Consider the following 19,409-nt stretch of genomic DNA (forward strand, 5'->3'; position numbering starts at 1 on the left):
CTGTAGGTGTCTAATCTAAACTATTTTTCAGAACTCCCCATCTAGTCCCTGCCTAGCTAGAGAGAGGTCAGCATCTGTAGAGGACAGTTCACACATTCCTCAAAGAGCTGGATTTAAGATGTTTCTGGCTGTGGCTATTTCTCTCCCGGGAATGTAAATGACAACTAGACTAAAATTAGACAACAAAAGTTAGGTGACATAAACCCATGCCTCAGTTTCCACTTCAGCATAAAACCCCTGACTATATATTTCAACTTGCTGGTTTTGAATTGCCTATCCTAAAACTAAGGATTACCACATGAACCTGATCTGAGCTAGGCTGCACAATGCTCCTTCCTTTATCCAAAGATGGTCAAGCTTCAGCTTCTATTTCTCATGCTAAATGGTTTGGATTCAGAGGTCAACACTGAATAAAATAACCATGGCTGGTGAAGAACAGTATATAAGACCTATGCTCTGAGAAGGCTCACAGATGCTTCTCACATATCCCACTAATGAGTCTTTATGCATGCATGGGGTGTCATTCACGGTCAGATAAGGGATTATCTGGGCACATTTTACCTGATCCATGACATACCACAACAAGGGCCCAAGGCACTTACAATAATTGCTGGGTTTTGCAAGCAATTAATTTTATATTTCTTAAGAGTAAAGTCCTTTAGTCTAACTAAAGTATTTGGGTTTGAAGTAGAAGTACTTTATATCTCATAATATAAAGCATGGAAGAGTTCATCATCTCTTCTGGCCTCAAGCCCTAGGAAACTCTATAGAATAAAGCTGATTTTCTTGAGTGGGATTTTGTACTCAGATAACCAAATTCTTTAGCGTTTAGGGACATTATGATTAATTCAAGGATTCAATTAATTTTATAATTCAGCTTCAGTCCAGTAACAAGTTTATTGTGCAAGTGGTTTGATCATGGTATTGTTTACAGTTTAGTGTAATTACAACAGTAGAATACCTTCAGAAATATGCTTTCTTGATTTTATCATTGCTTTATAATAACTGTCTCCTTCCAGACAGGTATGGTTGGATTACAAGTATTCACTTTGACCTTCCCCACTTCTGAATATAATAGGAAACAGCCAGTTTTGCCTAAGTTACCTGGATACACAGGTAGAATTAAATCCTTTGCTTTTAATTTATGTTCTTCTATCAGTTGTCGTAGGATCCGACATGACATAGAACAAGCGCACACCTATTTCTCCCATAACCATCTATTTGGACTATTGTTTGTCTTGTTCTCTTTGTTGTGATAAGTTCAGATATAAATAACCTGTTATAAAACTCTCTGCAGGGTAAAGAAACAGCGAATGAGTTATCACCTACCTACAAATATAACTAATAAAATATGGAAGTATAATAAAGAAAAGATCCATCTTAAACAAACCACATCATTTTAAAATGTGATAGTCTTAATGATACCTAATTTAACAATGAAAGAAATGCAAACATTTAATTTTCTTTGGGAAAACATATATCAATGTATGGAATTCATCACGATTTCTTCAGCTGATCAAACGAAATAAAGCAGCATTAGATTTAGATTGCAGTCTCAGAACTGCGATGGCAATGTATTAGATCTTGTATTATTTGCAAAATCTCAATACAGTTAGCAACTTGGAAAACTGTGATCAGTAACATTTTCACTGATGAAGTCTATGTCTTAACCTCAAGAATATATCATTGCAATGACGGTAATTTGCTGTAGAATAAGGCACAGAGAAAAATGTGATGTCTCTGTATTCCCACTGCTGCACAATATATATATATAAATAGTTATGAAGAAAAATATATATTACTGTGCACTACACTCATCCCCTTATACTTTTTGCCCTTTTGCTTTATGTCCTTTTCTAGACAGTGGAAGAGGATGAAAATTATCAGCCAATAAAAACTGTAGCAAATACCAAAGTAATGGAGTTTCACATACCGCTGCCATTCTAAGATCAAGCTCCTGTGACACAGATTGCTTTAGGAAAGCAGAGGTGTGTAAGTATGAACATCCAGCTGCTTAAAATAGGAAGAGGTATAACACACTTCTATCTGCTTTGCGTGCTGAACTACAGTTTAAGTTGCCTTAATTGCTATTCATCTTCATTTTGGTGTTTCAATAATACATTACATTAATAGCAGATATTATGACACATTTCCTTGTCAAACATAGTCATGTACTGAGCAGTGCACTGGGAGAAAATGATTGAGGAAACTGTTGAAGTGGAAAAAAAAAAGTCTTTACTACCATGCAAAAGGGCTGAGCTTGCTATTCTAGTTTTTAAGTTCTAAGCATGCTGATCAAAAATGCCAACACCCAGGATACTTAAAGTTTTCCTGATAGATTTGGCTAATTTTCCCAACTTTTTTTCATTTGCTTAGTATCTGATCTCAGATGGAATGAGAAGTGGGTTTTTTCCCAAATAAGAAGTACATTAGGTATAAATTCTTCACTGACCTGTGGCCCTATCATGAAGTGAAAATAAGGAGTCTACCAGAAAAACAGTAACAGTTGTCCCTCACCTGCACCCCCGCCCCCAAACCAACCATGCCTTCCAAAATGAAATTTAGGATAAAAATAGAATACTGAAGAGTGACATACCTTGTGTTCCAATTAATCAATTATTTGCTTGATTAACTGATTTTAAAATTTACATAAAGACTTCACCAAAATCCTGGGTTGTGTTGTGTCACAAATAATGTTGTAAGAACATTATTTACAAAGCACATTTTTTGTTTTCCTGTTATCATATTTACTGTTCTATTTGTGTTCCATAAGCATAGATTAACTTCATGTTTATGGGTGCACACTTTATTCTTACAGCATGTGTTACTTCAAAACTTTATTTGAAGACCAGATAATTGTCTACTAAAGGCTAAACAAAGTGTGTACCCACAAATGTGAAGTTTATCTATGTTCATCCTGCCTTGGATGCAAAATGTAAACCAGAGTTAAAGAAACGGAACAAAAGTCAGAACAAAATGTGCTCTATAGCTGATAGATAAAACAAATGTGCATTTTGAAGGTAAGTGGCAATTACACCTGACATTTCCTGAACTGCATTTGATTATCCTGCAGAAGATTAGGTGGGTAGTTTCTGATCTTTTTGGCTCATGTTTAGAATAATTTTGTTACAGGTTCCAGGCTTTGATTCTCTCACTGGAATCCACATCATAACTTTGCCTTCTTAACAAAGTTTAATGAAAACTCAGTTTAAAACATAAATTTTTCAGGCCTTGAAGAAGTAGGTGTTCTACTTAACATAGCCTATATCTGAAAAGGCTAATATACCATATTATCCCTACTGTGTAATAAGAGAGCCTACATTTTACTGAAGTTCCCTATATTTGCAATTAGCTAGGCATATCAAAAGCAAAGCTGTCATGCAGAATTTTCTCTTGGTGAATCTGATCCCTGCTTTGCAGGTGTCATCAAGTAGCATGACTTGTACATAATATTCACTCAGCCCACATTTGCTTAACTCTTAAAAAGCACTCTATTGAGCAGTTACGCAAGTGCTCAAAAGGCAAAGCTTGTACAACGGTTCTCCTAACCCAGTTCTCCATCCAGGTTCCCAAGTTATTACACAAACAAGAAACAAAGGCAGGAAGCTAGGTTATAAAAAATTCTGGCAGAGGAAAACTAGGTACAAGAAGATTCAAGTGCCGTCATAACTCTACATTGCTAATAGTGCTTGGGTTTTATTGAAAGGTGGTTGATTCAGATTCAGACCACAGTATCTGTTCAAAGAAGGCACTTATGTATCTGGTTATCTTTTGTAACACCATCCTTTCTGAGAACATGGACTCATATCTGCTTGAGTAGATCATTAATCATTAATTAAAAAGAAGCCAAGAGGGAGTAGAGCAAGACAAAAAGGTCAGGATATTTAGCAGACCACAGGATTATGACAGATTTTATAACCCATGGAGGTACAACCACAAACTGTGAAAATATTCAAAGATTATTGGATCTACACAGTTCCAGGCCCAGGTCTTACGCCACCACCCTTCTCCCAGACCTACCTCCCTGAAATAGGCATGTAGAGCAATTAGTTAATCTGTGTTTGAGCACATGATCTTGTTTACTGCCACTGCTGAGGCTCCATGACATCAGTGGCTCAAGGGCCTTATGCAATCCATCAGCCTTTGCGGGTATTTAAACCCTTGGTGCTCAAACTGATGCAAGGATCCAAATGTGAATCTGGCTGCTGCAAGCGGAGCACATCTAAGAGAACAAAGATCTCTTCATTGGCCCATCACTACATAGCACTGAACTACTAGTTTTCTAACTAACCGCCCCCCACTACTACAGTATAAGCACAGCATGATTGAGAATTGAAATATTTAAAATATTTTATGATTCTCATCACACAAAAATGTAAGCAGCATGAAAAACCCAGTCCCAAAGATGTGCATTATAGGTATAGAAGACACTCTATACCAAGTCTAAGTAGTAGGCAGCTAGAAAAAGAATCCATAATTAGGAAATGTGCCCTTCAGGGCACTAATCCTAGTAAAGGGTAGTTCTGAGTTAGCAACATTGTAATTACAAAACAAATCCATTGACTCAGTCACAAGAGCTTCCCTTCAAAACCTGTCACTTCATAGCAGTCTCTTTCTCCAGACACTTAACAGCCATGGTAACTGGAAGCTGCACTTTGAGCACAGAAATTAGTGAGAGTTATCTGCAGTGCTAGCTTTGCATAAATCAGTATCAGGTACGTAGTCTGCTTCATGCTCTTGAACAGAACAACTGGGCATTTTTCTTAACTCTAAATTCCCCTTTGTGTGAATGGTTTTGTGTATGTGTATGCAGACAGTTAATAACTTGACAGGCATTTTAGTGCTTTAGTACTGCTAGAAGTTGTAGTATTTTCTTTTTAGTGATGTCCAAACAAATTATCTGTTAAAAATAAACTGCATGGTACCACAGTGGGAAACCAAATTTAGCAGGCGGAAGATCAAAAGGAATTAAGTGCCAGAGCTCTGGCCTATGTGCTCATAAAAATTGATTTGACTTAATAAGTTTAATGCAAAAGGGAATTGCATTGTGTGCACTGCTTTCCTGTTGATTTTTAAAAAGTGTGGGAGCACATCTTCCCTGCTGATATCCATTAACTATGCCCATGAATACATAAATATAAACTGGGTGCTTCACTTTTTTTTTTTTTAACTAACTCTTATCAGCATTTTATAGCTAAGCACACTAACTGGATTCACACAGAAAAACTGCTAACAGCTGCTACTTTCCACTCATATGAAATGCTCACTTCTTTATCCCATATCGATATTTAAAAAGTAAAAGCCCTGATTTTATAAAAATTTTTTTTAATAACCCTCTGTTTCAACAAAGTGTGGAGGTGGTGTATCATAAGAAAGTAAAGATAGCTGTTAAAAGTACTGTTTGATATTACTTAGTGGTATTTTGTGGGTTTTGGTTTTTTTCAGGGTGAAAATTAGCTTGGTTTGGATCAAAAGTTCCTGTGGAACAGTGTAAATAATTAACTTACCTAAACAAGCAAGTACTTTCTGTTTATACTGGGTCTTGTAATCAACCTCTAGATCTTTTAATCTTTGGATGTGAAATCCAAAGACACAATGCTTATCAATCATAAAAAAGATTGCCTTGATGCATTCTTGCACCCACTTCTTACCTTCTCAGTTAAGCACTGCCTTGGTCCCTTGCTTTTGCGAGAGTGTGTGAAGTGGTATGACCATTTTTCTGCAAAATCATTTTGCCTGTATGAGAATGTATGCGCATGATACCTGCTTGGCCGAGCAGCCATGGCTCTTAAACAATCCTGGCATTTGTTCAAGGACATTTTTCATATTTATGTTGATAAAGCGGTAGTCTGTTTCCATTGTAGCTGTTACCACAGTCACGAAGCAACAAAGTATTCCAACTCCAAGAGTATCTGAGGTGAAGACAAAAGTTGAATGCAATCTGAAATGCAGAGCTTAGGTTAAGACATGACCTTCCTTACCTCTCCTTAACTAGTCGGAAATCTCTTTGCTCCCTGATTTTATTACACCTGTTTATCTGCTGGGTGTTTGATATACATCCCATAAACTTAACTCTGAGTTCCATCACATAACCATCTAGCCATACAGCTGCTACACTTAATGAGAATCCAGGTGCCATGGTGCAGTATCAGGGCAAGGGGGAGGTTGTGCTTGCCCGTTGCTCCCCAACACTGAAACACTGTGCATGGAACTGAGTGGTGAGAAGGCTGGGATTTATTGAGCAGTTTCTTTTGGGATTACTGAGCCCCAGTTGAGCCTGGCTGAGAGCTGCCATATTACAGAGCAGGCAGCAGAATTTGGCTGCTGGCAACCGGTCCTGTGTGTCACACATTAACATCAATCTCATCTTTGTCACAAAGATGTTAAGTCTCCACCTGGAAACAGAACCATGTCAGATGACCTAATTTATGAACATCCTTCTGACACACCCTTGTCACTATTCCCTGATATTCTGGTCTCATTTGAAAAATACTAAGAGCCAGACTATGATATTTCATTAACTTGAGCTGCTCTAGCCTTTCCCTTACTACCCACCATACCAGAGAGAAACTAAATTCAAATAGAAAGCATTGATAATCTACCCTGATTTAAGTAGCACCAGGGAAAACAGAATTAAGCTGGTATTTATGCAATGTATTTTTAACTTTGATAAACTCCCAACCAAGTTGGAAACCTATGTCTTACTAACAAAACCAGACCCCATTCAGATGCTTTTTAATATTTTACTGCACATATACCTTCTGAAGAGACTGTGTCAAAAGCATGTATTTGCTTCTGTGTGCAAATTCATTACAGAGTTAGCTATTTATTATAATCATTTACAGGAAACTGCCATCAACTTTTATATGTACTAAAAGAGTATTCACAGACCATGAACAAGCTCTTCTTGTTTGGGGCCTTGTACAAACAAAATGTTTTTGCCATTCACAGTTCTGAACCAAAGTCCAGGAATGTGAATGCTTCTGAGTCCCCTCTCAAAATCTGGTCCTTGGAGTTAGTTTCTCACCTGAAGCGCCCCATTTCTGATCTGTTGCTTGTGAATAATGACTTCAGGATCAGACCTTAAACTTTTCTCTGTTTCAAAATATGTTAAGCTTTACACTGAAATAAAACCTCTAAGGAGTGATCTCACCCAAGGGGCGAATTCTGCTGCGGCAATCAGTGCTTATGTATGACAGTTGTTCTAATTCTGTTCAAGTCAGCAGTTTAAACTGCTTTGTCCTGTAAATTACAGCAATCACAAATTATTCTTGCATGAAAAATGGATATCCACGTGGACTTTGCTGGGGAAAGAAAAAACGAACACAGCAGTATTTTCCCCCTTGTTCTTATGCTGTTGTTCTCACAGCCTTGCACCTGCAGCACGGTACCATTAGGGCAGGCCCTTCGGGGAACTGATTCCCCCTGGCACAGAATTTGCCCCTTCCTTCCCCCTCTTCCTGCCCCTTGGTTGTAGCCTTTCGTTTTCATTAGACACTCAAAGACACACGTGCACAAAGCCTCACAACCTGTCAGCAGACAGAACTGCCCTGATCGAGGCCCACTTTGGTCAGTGCCAACAGCATTATGAGCAGGAGCAACCAGCCAAGGCTTGAGCTCTTAGGGCTCCTGACAGGAATGGCAGGCTCCATCTGGGAAACACCCCCCAAGGAGAGCTGCTGGGAGACATCTTCCCTTTCCCTCTTCTCTCTCTCTCTCCTTTTTTTTTTCCCCAGAAGTAACTTCTACCATTAGAGGCAACATATGCCACCAGGCATACTACAGGCCCTGCTAAAGCTTTGTTCATGTGAACTTAACTTCTGTGCAACATGTCCAATAGTAAAACTGTATTCAACTGCTAGAAATACAAGAAGTTGTTTTTAAATTGATCTTATTTAACTGCATTTTCACATCCTACAGTATATCAGAAATATGCAAATGTATATATATTATGCATGTGTGTACATATATATACACGCACATGAAAAAAATCTCAGCTAGTCTTTGAATTCTACTTCTTATCCCAGTTTATTTAGAAGCAGTTTACATCTTCACTAACAATACCAAAAATCTTCCCTGCAGCAGAGGGACAGCCTACACAGAAATGCATAGGATCTACTTATTTTTGGCAAAGCAAGCAGCACACAGTCCAGTTTGCACCTAGAACCTTATTGCCCTTAATTCCATTAACAACAGCTGTCACAGAACTACTAAAGGCTGCGATCCATACAAGATTCAACACTAAGTGCACAGGAGAGCTCTCACTGACTTGCCTAGCAGAAGCAGCATTCATGTACATGTATTCTCAGTGCCAACAATGGACAGCCCACTGCAGACTATGGTTCAGAAACATCAGGTCATACTTCTGTTCAAACATGCCCCACAGTAACTTTGGAAAGGAAATTGGTGAAAACGTATTTCTACTATCATACTACTCTATCATCTCCTTACAGTTGTAGGTTTTTTTTCTCCTTTTCTCTCTTACATTGTCATGAGAAAAAAGTGGTTCCCAGTTGACACGGAAGATAAAATCCGTAAGCACGCAAAGTGAGACAAAGTATTTTTAAAGACTGCCACTTTTATTAGTAAGATAAAAGAGTCCTACGCTGAATGCTAACAGCTTTTTAACTTATTTCCATAATAACTGTTAGTTCCTCACGCTTTCTAAAGGTTATCAAGAACCTTGCAGGTAATTAACATCTCACAGTAAAACAACTAAACATACTAACATACAAACAGAGAAAGTAAATTATGCAACAAGCTTCTAATCATAGTACTAGTAATACAGAAGGTGAACCACATTTTATCATATACACCAAAAGAAGGTCTATTTGCTACATTTCAGCCAACCATGAAGAACTTACCTTTCATTGTGATGCCAGATCATATAACAAATCTAGTCATCAACAGCAGCTCAAAAAACCAGCACGGAAGCAACCCTTACTTATTTCCCCAGGTCTAGTGTCCAGCATTAAGACGGTGAAGATAAAATACCAGCCAAAGCATGCCACATCACCTTTTTAACAGTCTTCAGTATGAAAGATGTTGATTCCACCTCTGTTACACTGAATAACTCTCTACAGATCAATAGTTATGTGAAAGGAGTTTCCTTACAGGTATGCAAATGTTTTGTTTGATTTTAATTAGAAAATGCAGGGCCCACCTGGTTCTGAGATGAAAGTTGTAGTAAGACTAGGAACAATTAATTTATGGCCATTGCAGGCTTTTTACTGTTGTATTAGAGCTTTCCTTAATTACTCGCTCCTAGCAGTGACAAGACCTGTGGGTGGGCTTCCACTGACTCCTTTAGGAGGGAACCCACTCTTAGCATCATGCACAATCTGCCCTCTGGGCAACAACACTGTAATGAAAATGAAAAATGAATAACAAACAAAAAAGTCAGAAACATAAAAAATAAACATCACATTTATTTAAATAAAAATATACACACAGTGTACAATGGACATGGCTTACAGACAGCAATGAAACCAAAATGCTAAATCCTGAAATATAGAAAGACTTGAATTGCTATAGTTGTGCTTCATTTCTCTGAACACACACACACACACTATGGACTGAAGTCCTGTTAATGTTACTTATACATAGCCCCATGTGCTCCAGAGTATGAGACAGGAACATTACAAGGAACAGCTACACAAAATGAAAGCAAGTACCAAAGTAATTTGGGATTTTAGAAATTTTAAAGTCAGACCATTCATAAACAAAACAGAAGTGCTGAGAACTTTTAAAGTACTTTGCATGCCTGGAAAGAGTACAGAACACCACTGCCAATAGTTAGAGATCTAAGTAAGAAGAGTATGGTCCGAATCTCACCACTCCAAACCCCACAGATCCAGGGTGCTCTATTATCACAGTCAGATTTCTACCATAACTCTTTCTCCCTGTCAGCACGCAAACCCCATGCTTTATGTTTCAGCTCTTTGGAATATGGATACATTGGTTCACAAGTGTCGTCTATTTTATTTATTCTGAAGTATTAAGTTTCCTGTTTATTTGAGCAAATGCAAGTTTTTAATCTTGGATCATGAGTATCATGCTGAAATTCATTGTTGTTATATTACTTATTCAGCAGATGCTATGAGAGAAAGAGCAAATAAATGAGTGCTGCAGAGTGTAAGCTGCATGCTCTGGCAATACAACAGTCGATGTGTTGCGCGACTAAGGAAAAAAAGCATTTGTGTGTTTTTTTTTTTTTTAAACGTGCAATTTACACGGCAATTTTGTGTTTTGAAGAACAGTAAATTATTTTAAAGCACTTTGATTGTAAACATCTGCTTTTAAGCTGCAAATAAGTGAAAAGCAAGATGCAAATTCATGTCTCATGGCATTGCCTGTACAGCACACTTCTCTACAATAAAAAAAAGCATAAATATAGATATCAATGGTTTCAAGTTTACAACATAGCCAACTGACACAATATACGTTTAAGACTGTTAACTGATTACATACATTAATTCATGCAAGTAATTTTGCTGCATAGTTTTTAATGCAATTTCTTTCTGTATTAGAGGTTGACGTTCAGTGCATTTTCTGCTTTTTGTGAGTGGACGAGAGGATTTCCTGGAACTTGTATTTAAACTAGGAGGAAAAATAAGCTTATTTTCTGAAGCTCTTAATAGGCATATTATACAGTGGGCTTCAAAACGATATGTTGCACTTCTTTACACCTAAATTACTCATGAAGATTTAGAATACCATTACAATTTATTTCACTGCAAATAAGTGAATTCTCAGGAGGACTGATTGATTTAGACACAGAAGGTGTTTGTTAATTTCCTTATTTCATTTACGTAATGCCAAAATTCAGACAGTACAAAAATTAACACTGAAAAGGACTTCATTAAGGTTCTTTCTCAGTTAATACTTTGTTTCAGCTGTCCTCCTACATTATTTGTTCTTAATAACACATACATTGCTAGTATTCCATCAAAATACACAGCTTCACATAGACAAAAACCAGGTAACATAATTAAAAGTTTGTTTCCTAATTGCTCCATAAAAGCCAAAGTATAAACAGTAATAAGAACGTATTTTAAATTCCCCAAAAGAAGACTTCAGAAAAAAAGACCTGCCTGCTTAACAATGTCAGGCCTATGCATGTCATGTATTATAACAGTATTACAATAATCTCTGAGAAAAAGTTACTTTAACTTTCCTTTCCTTATTTTTTTAAGCATTTTATACTCGCTCTCTAGTTAGACACTAGTCTGTGGTACAAAAACCCCATATAAGCATGTAATACACTGTACAAATATTCAAAGCTAGAAGCCCTTATTTCAGGATTCCTTGAGACAGATCCTGATGACCTTATTTCTACAAATAATATCTTCCATGAGTAAGACAGGATTTGGCTTTAGATACCAGATATATTTTTGAATGTTCATCTTCTAGCCCTTGAGAACTGCCCTTACCTCAAAGCAGATTATTTTATACCTTGCAAGAGTTTTAAGAGAGCAGATATGAAACATTTTCTGTGAGTCTGCCACCAAAATCAGTATGCTTCCCTTAAACCTTTGCAAAACAAATGGTGTAGCTTGCTCATAAAAATTCATTTGCTTAATTTTACTCCTTTGATATTCACAGTGAACTACAAGGGTACGTGCAAGACCTCAGGGATGATTTAACTCCTCTGTTAGGCATTCAAACAATGCACAACGCTTGAAGCAGCTTCTACAAAGAGTAAATGTACTCCAAGTAACGAACTACCAACCTGCAGCAAACCCCCCTTTGTTTCTTCATAAAGGGCAAACCAGAAAAAGCACTAGTTCTGAATCCCCGCTTAGCTGACAACTCAGCTGTGATGACACAGCCTTTGCCTACGTGGACTGCAGTAGCCCACAGCAGGCAATGACCAACCAAGGACACATTTGAGCCTGTTCCAGTACTGAAGCAACACTGCTCTTCTAGGACACTTGGAACCACATCAGTGGGTTATACGAGAGTCTCGTGACCTACAAAAAGATGTTCCAATCAAAAAACTGGCTTGAAAAATTTCACCCTTATTTAGCACAAAACCCAGCCTACTCTTCTGTAATGGCCCAAGCCCAGTGAAGTTTCACTGCAGCTCACTGATGTGGGTTTTGGTTTTTTTTCTTACTTACCTTTAACAAATAACAGATTATTTAATTTCACAAGAACATGCTGGGATTGGCTGTTAAAACAAAAAGGACAGTAATCCAATGCCTTTCCTTTCCCCTCCACAAACGTGGCATGTGGAAAACATCTTCAATAAAAAAGTAACACGATAATGACAATGGCAATTTAGAACCCAAGTGGGATTAAAATGCTGAGGCAAGATCTTGAAAGACTGTTTTTCTGATAAGAAGAAAATCTATAGAATTTCATATTTTGAACTTGACTGAATGCCCATGGGACTAATAAAGAACTATAGGAACCTATAGTATCCACCAGTGAATACCATCCCCACAAAGACTTTTACAGATTGTTTCAGAATTACTGTAGGAAGACCAGCATTCTCTATTGTACATCTGTGGGATTATTTCAGAGGTGCATGAGGAATTTATCATTATTTCTAAACTGTACACGTGGGGGTTTTTAAGCTAATAATAAACATGGCAGATAGCGAGGGCTAGTGCGGCAGTCTGAACAGAACAAAACATTACTTTGCTAGGAAGATTTATGTTCCATAAATCCACAAAAAAAGTTGTGTACAGATCAACTATGCTATAGTTAAAGACCCAGACACAAATTTATCCACATCCACCCAGTGAGTAGTGCCCACCTCTATTGGTACATGACAGGAAAAAAATCATCTGCCTGAGGTTATCCATGATGCAATGCCGACTCTTCTGACATCTACTGTTGCAGTAATACATTCCAGAAGAACAAAGAAGTCATTCATAATAACACACTAGATAATAGAAATAAACAACAAATGCACCAAAACACTACTTAAATGACCTCCTTTGCTTTGAAAACAAGTTCCACTTAGTTAGGTAAATATATTTTACAGGTGAATTCCTAGCTTCACTGAAGTCAATGAATATTGGAACAAGGATCTCTTGCTGATGTTCTCCTACAAGCCCCAAAGCCTGATCTTGCAAATACACAAGATGGATTTAATTTTATTCACGATAGATAATTTCCATGTAATCATCCAATTAGAGTTTGCAGAATCAGGCTCTTAAATATGTACTTTTACTAGTACAGTTACAGATTTATGCCCAATAATGGGCATTATTGGATTAAAAAGAACAAATTGTAACTCATGGTGCATCAAGATTTCTTTGACTTCCATAGGAGCAAGCAAACATTAATTCTTTATCCATGGCAATTACAATTTCCTACAGATGCTCAAATTCCCAGTGCAGTTTCATTAGGATAAAATTCTCACACTTCTGCTCTAGATATTTTTTTCTCAAAATGAATGCATTACATAAAGGTCAGTAACCAGTGAATACTCGGGGTTTTTTAATTGTATTTCTCTCTGAGAGGCAGAAGGAGGCAATAAATAGATACAATTAGAAAACACAAATGTTCTTTGCAAGATAAATTTCAGGACTAACACAAGCTGGCAGAAGCATTAACATTCATTTTTAAAGTTGATAGTTCTTCATCCTAAAGTGTCTACATGCAGCGTTACAAATTTGATATAAATCAGCTGCAGTGGCTAACCAGTCCTAATACAGCAGGTTACTCATAATTATAACATTTGTCTTAGGCTCTGTAAAAACATACATGTTTTTATAGCCTAAAGATACAGTAACTCCTGTATATACAACTCATTTCCCCTACCACTAAAGAAAATTTAATTTTAAGGGTTGACAGTAAATGGGAACATGACAGGTCAAATTCAGATCACCTTACGTGAAGAATGAATCCCCCCGATTTCAACATGATTTATGTGAAAGTGAAATAAGTGGTATATGGCTGTGGTACAGAAAGCCAAAAATGATACATCCAAATGAACTGCAAGGTATCAGAATGGAATTACTGAAATTACAGGCTGTAATTACTAAAAACATATTATGAAGTTACCATACTTATGTAAAGAAGCTAAATGTAATTATCAAAATTATATTAGCCCAGGTATTAACATTAGCATCTTTCATAAACACTTCTGTAAAGGATTTAATCATTAGTGATCAAGACCTCAGTGCTATGCTCGTTCCAGAAAACACTATTTCCAGCAGTAAAAGACCCCTTAAATCAAATCTCAGGTTTTGGTTCAGAGTCAGAGTGCTACCTTCCAGATTGCTAACCTCAGTTCCTATAGCAAATGACATCTCCCTTTTTAATCTTCAATCAAGCGACCCAAAAAACTAATTCCAGCTGGCTTATGAGTCATACTAAGCTTCAGCTTCACAAAGAAAAGTTGAATATATTTGGTTTTGAGAATATTCAGTCCATTGCTTTTTCATGATATTTTATTTCATAACTGCTAACTGGAGTCATTTTAATGTAAAATGATAAAACCTGATAAAAATAACACCTCAACTGGTTACACATTCCCAATATAAAAAACAACGATTTTTTATATTCACTAATTAGCGTGATGTATGTTCCTGATTACGCTTTTGTTAAACTTAGGTGTCAGCTTTTCCATATGTCCCTTCTGGAGGTCTGTAGTACTTTGGGAAAGCCATCAGCTGTATCATGTTGAATGCATACTTTCTGCATTTGACATTCTTCAGTACATTCTCTATGCGGCATCCTTCTCTAGTGAAAGGGGGAAAAAGTACAACTTCATGAAACACAGAATAAATAAATATGCTTTATTTGTTCATTGCAGAGTTTCAGCAACAGTTGAAGTAAAAATAACAAAGATTCAATTCTACATTTTTGTTTTCCACAAGTGATGATACATCTTACAAGATTAAATCCAAGGCCAGGCCCAGTACAGTTATTGCCCTCAGAAATAGGTGATAAGATTTCTCCCCCCCCCCCCCCCCCCCCAATATATTTGCCCTTGAGGTTTAAAGTTTAGTAAAAAAAATTTAAACACTTTAATGATACATTTTGTTCTAATTCCAGAAATATATTTGCCTTTTAAACCTTCTCATAATTTTTCAAATTGTTTGCTATATACGTGAGAGTACACGTTGCCCTAAAAATGCGTATTATAGGAATAAGGCATTTTATTAAGTCTGGCCCTAGAGATTTGTGAAGGAAAGTTTCATCTCTGCTTCATTTCTCATATGTTCGGCTTTGCAATGAAAAAAAAAGAGAGAATGGCTTTTCAAACAGCCTGATCCAACTCTCTGCTTTATAAAGGAAGGATGTTTGTTCACATACAGTACAAAAGTCACAAGTGCCAAAGTGGTGCATCAAGACATAAACAGGACTTTGTTAAAAAGAATATAAAAGTGTCTTGAAAGCAAAAGCAACTAAAGCAACAATTACAAACAGGTTAATTTCATTACAAAACAGAACTTACTCTATTCCATTCAGTTACTTGACAGAAAAGGGTTAGTTGTAGCAAAGTAATAACCATTTGTTAAACAAAAAAAGATCCCATCAGCTAGTAACAATGAAAATACCACAATGAAAGTTAAGTCTCACAAACCACCGCCCTGTAATATTTGTCTAGGGGTTAGTTTGTGTTGTGCAAATTCATTTTTAATTTTTTTTTTTTTTTCAGACTAATTACTCTGGAAAGAGGGGTTCAAGCATTCAGGATTCCACATCTTCTTGTATACAGTGACAGCATTGTAAGTGGGCTTTCTTTGAGCTAATTACAGTGGGAAAGCTTTACCATGAACAGAAAGAGCAAATCAATTCACTCAATGCATAGTATACTTCTTAGAGTTCAGAAAAAGAATAACGAAAACATAGTACATTTCAGACATTTTTATCTTAAAGATGAATCCTTGGGGTCTGAGATTGTAGAAATATTACAGCATAATTCCTTTTTTCTAAAGTTAATTTGTTGCTGTTTGTAGAAAAGAAAGGAACACAAGTGAAGTTTATTGATATTTGGCTAATAGCAAAGCAAGACTTAAAATAAGCCACACAACCAGCAAGTGTGAGCTGACAAGCAGCAAGGCGACAGGATAGAAGTGTCGAGAAGTTGGCTTGTTATCAGTTAGACAGCCTGTTTCGGGATCATCCGATTCATTCAGTGCTCCCTGGGTTTGTCTGCTGTTAAACAGGGGAAGTTAGGAACAAATAGAACAGCATTTAAACAGCAAAGAAAGCCAACAGGTAGGTATTTTGACAAAGTGAAACTATATAGCCATTTCGATGAAATAGATTTATGCTAAATACTTCCAATATATTTATTGTGTTCTACGTCTGACATGGGAAGCACAACGACTAGGTGGCTAATATGTTGTTAAGCCTGCTAGGTGCCTCGGAGTAGTATTTAGAAGTTAACATTAAATAACTTATGAGATGAACTATACTATCACTAAAATGAACACACACACCGAACGGAAATGAAATAAGGAAGTTAAAAAAAAATTAAGGAAGCAAAGAAAAAAGATCACGAATATGTCACAATGCAACACTGACAAAATAGTGTCTCCATGGTGTTTGCAGGCCTTTCAGTCCTGCCTCACTATGTATTAGGAAATAATATGGGCAGAAACAGAAAGGGCATATGCTCTTTTTGAAAGAATTAACAACTATTCTATAGTAGTTTTAAACGATGGTAAATTGACTTCTTCAAAATTTCATTAAGTGCTGGTGACTCAGTTTTGAAGTCAACAGCAGTTCTTTTTATTTAAAGCCTCACACCTACATTCCTGTAAGAAAATTACCTGGACCTTGTTCAGTCAACTCAGCTAGGAACTAACCTGCTTACTGTGAAGTTCTACTGAATCACCGCAAGTTGCACCGTCACTTTCCTACCAGAGCAGCAGGGATACTTTCAAATCACTGCCAATCTTTTCCATTGTAGTCTTGGTAGCTTCTCTACAAGTAGAATTATGCATACTTCAACTATACCTCTTCAGTCCCTCTGAACTTAACTTTATTTGCATACACTCAGGAGTCCTGCTTATGGACTTCCTTTGGGCAGAAAGGACTGCTAAGATATTTATTTTTCTATTTACTATGAATATTCTGGGATGAAAAGATAACTCACCATTTTTCTCTGTGGACTTAAGAATATCCAAATATATCAGATTACAACACAGTGCTTTTTCAGAAGCACATGTCCCAAGTATGCTGTTTTTTCAAAAAAGAAAAAGCTGGCAGACCATAAAGAGGCTGTAGGACAGTAAAAGTAGTATTACACAACCCCAGGTAAAATGAGAAGGGTACATCAAAGACAGCAGCAGTCACGTCATCTTACAGAAAGGCTGCCTTTCTGGCTAATGTGTTAAAAGGCAATGTTGAGTTTCTTGAGCTTGTATAGCGAAAGGTGCAAGAACTTCATTTACAGGTGGGATCCTAGGAAAGGGGCTGATCAAAACCATTCCTTGCACAACTTACCTTTTAAAGAGGCCTTCCATCATAAGTTCTTAATTTCTTTCTTTGCTTTGAACATTCAATCTGTATGTTACACTAATAAAGAGGACAAACCATACTATCTTAAATAGCAAAATAAAAGATAAAAAATAAAATCCCTAATATTTGAATCTAGGTCAAAGCAATTACTGCTGCCAGCACGTCTGCTGCTTTTGGTCTACAGTTTTCAAGTGTCTGTGAATAGAACCTGGACAGAACTCAAACAGTATTTTAGACGAAATCCTCTCAGAAACTGTCAAGGAATGAAGCTAACTGTATGCTATGCTGACTTTGTCAACACCGTGGCTTGCACTGAAATAAATAATTCTGTGTTCTGTATCAGACCACTCTGGTTAACGCCTTGGTCCTAGCGTCCACCCCCAGAACTTCCTTCCTCTTCTGCTCACAGTGATAACGTTATCATTTGTGATCAGTTGTGAGGACTAACTGTATTGCTCTGTTAATTTTCTCCTTTATCATGTATTTCTACATACTTTTAAAAACATGCTGCTTGCTGTTTTTCCTTTTCCTATCTAAATCTCTACAGGATCTACAGGATCCCACAAGTCTACCTCTTTGACCCTTTTGCACTGACCCCTCACTCCTTTTCTGCTCCTTGAGGTGAGCCTGCTGGTTTCAGCTTACCCCTATTATGCCCAAAATTGAGAGCTCTAGCTCAACCCTCATAGTCCCATCTATTCCCTCCCAGTCACAGAGCCCAGGTGCCTTTGGACTGTCCCTCTGGGTGTCTTCCATCACAGACTTCACATGTGTGAAAATGGAAGGGAGGATATCGAGACCAAACTCTTTTTTCCCTGAAAAGATCCATCTAGGCAGCAAGAAAGTTCACTGTTCAGCAAGTTTGCACAGCCAGTGCATTAGCCACTGTTAGGAACTTCATTCTGGAGAGCCTTATCTTTGCATGCCAACAGTTTATTCTAAGCAGGCCGAGTTACACGCTTGCAGGTTGTCCCTACGGGGATGAACCCTCCTACTTCTGTGGTGTGCCTTGTTCTGTTTTGCTCCATATCTCATTGACAGAGAGCGTGACTGTCTTATCTATGATGCTACAAGTCCCATTAGCATCAATGAGATTTATGCAGATGTAACGATGGAAATACAGATAAAAGCCATTTGTTCTATTATTTTTTTTCAATAAAAAAGCCTACAGTACATTTGTTCTTTGATATGCTGAAAAGAATGATCAGTGCCTTTCAACATAAAAAGTCCTATCTTTCCCCCAGGAAAACCACAGTGAACAGCTGATGCACAGGGACTTATGTTCCACAAATTAGTCACATCATTCTATGCATGATTCAGTAAGACATCCTCAAAACAGAGCAAGAGGATCCAACTCCATCATTAGCTACCTAAGAACAGGCTGAGTGGAATACCTAAACATGCTTTTAATTTAAGAGGAATATTTGATCACGGTCAGATGCCTTGCTAAGCTCTGCTAATACTTTTCAATGCACTGCAGTGACAATGTCTTCTAACACATCTTAAAGTGTTCTCCGCAGTGACTAATGTATCTAGTTAAACAAAGCGAGGCCTTACACCCAGCTGTCAGCAGCGTGACAGCACTGCTTCCCCTGGCTCATCAAAACCTGTAGAAGTTTTATTGCAAACAGCATGAATCCAGCTGGTGCCATGTCAGCTGGATTTATTTGGCTTCTGACTGACACTCAGCACAACCAGAACAGTGTGATATCTGACCCTATTATGGTGTGAAGGTATAGCCATAGTTTTGGACGTTCTCTCCATCACAAACCATACTCTAACAGCTCTGAACTCACATGGAAGGGAAAGAAGACAACTCTCAAAATACCCAGCAAGTTTTTATTTCACACACACATTTTAAAAATGAATAGTGAAAGCTTCTAAATCCATAACGTCTGGGTCACGAACACCTCTCTAACCTATAAAACTATTTTTATTCATTTACTTTCAAATTGTTCATTTGAGGCTTACGACAT

The 19,409-nt window shown here is 37.3% G+C and overlaps 1 protein-coding gene across 9 annotated transcripts in view; it reads right to left on the reverse strand.

The window, feature by feature from the left end:
• Window positions 1-9,408: 9,408 nt before the first annotated feature.
• The window catches only part of INPP4B (inositol polyphosphate-4-phosphatase type II B), a 339,117-nt gene continuing 329,116 nt past the window's right edge, over window positions 9,409-19,409 (reverse strand). For 7 of the 9 annotated variants that reach the window (XM_069779787.1, XM_069779811.1, XM_069779836.1 and 4 more), the window contains one exon: window positions 14,743-16,122. In XM_069779787.1, coding sequence (XP_069635888.1) covers window positions 15,948-16,122 — 175 coding nt within the window. In that variant the 3' untranslated portion in view covers window positions 14,743-15,947. Of the gene's footprint in view, window positions 14,701-14,742; window positions 16,123-19,409 lie in introns of those variants that run through there. The other 2 variants (XM_069779819.1, XM_069779803.1) reach the window with 2 other exon arrangements.

The sequence above is a fragment of the Haliaeetus albicilla genome, chromosome 1 (genome assembly GCF_947461875.1).
Source record: "Haliaeetus albicilla chromosome 1, bHalAlb1.1, whole genome shotgun sequence".
NCBI classification, from domain to species: Eukaryota; Metazoa; Chordata; class Aves; order Accipitriformes; family Accipitridae; genus Haliaeetus; species Haliaeetus albicilla.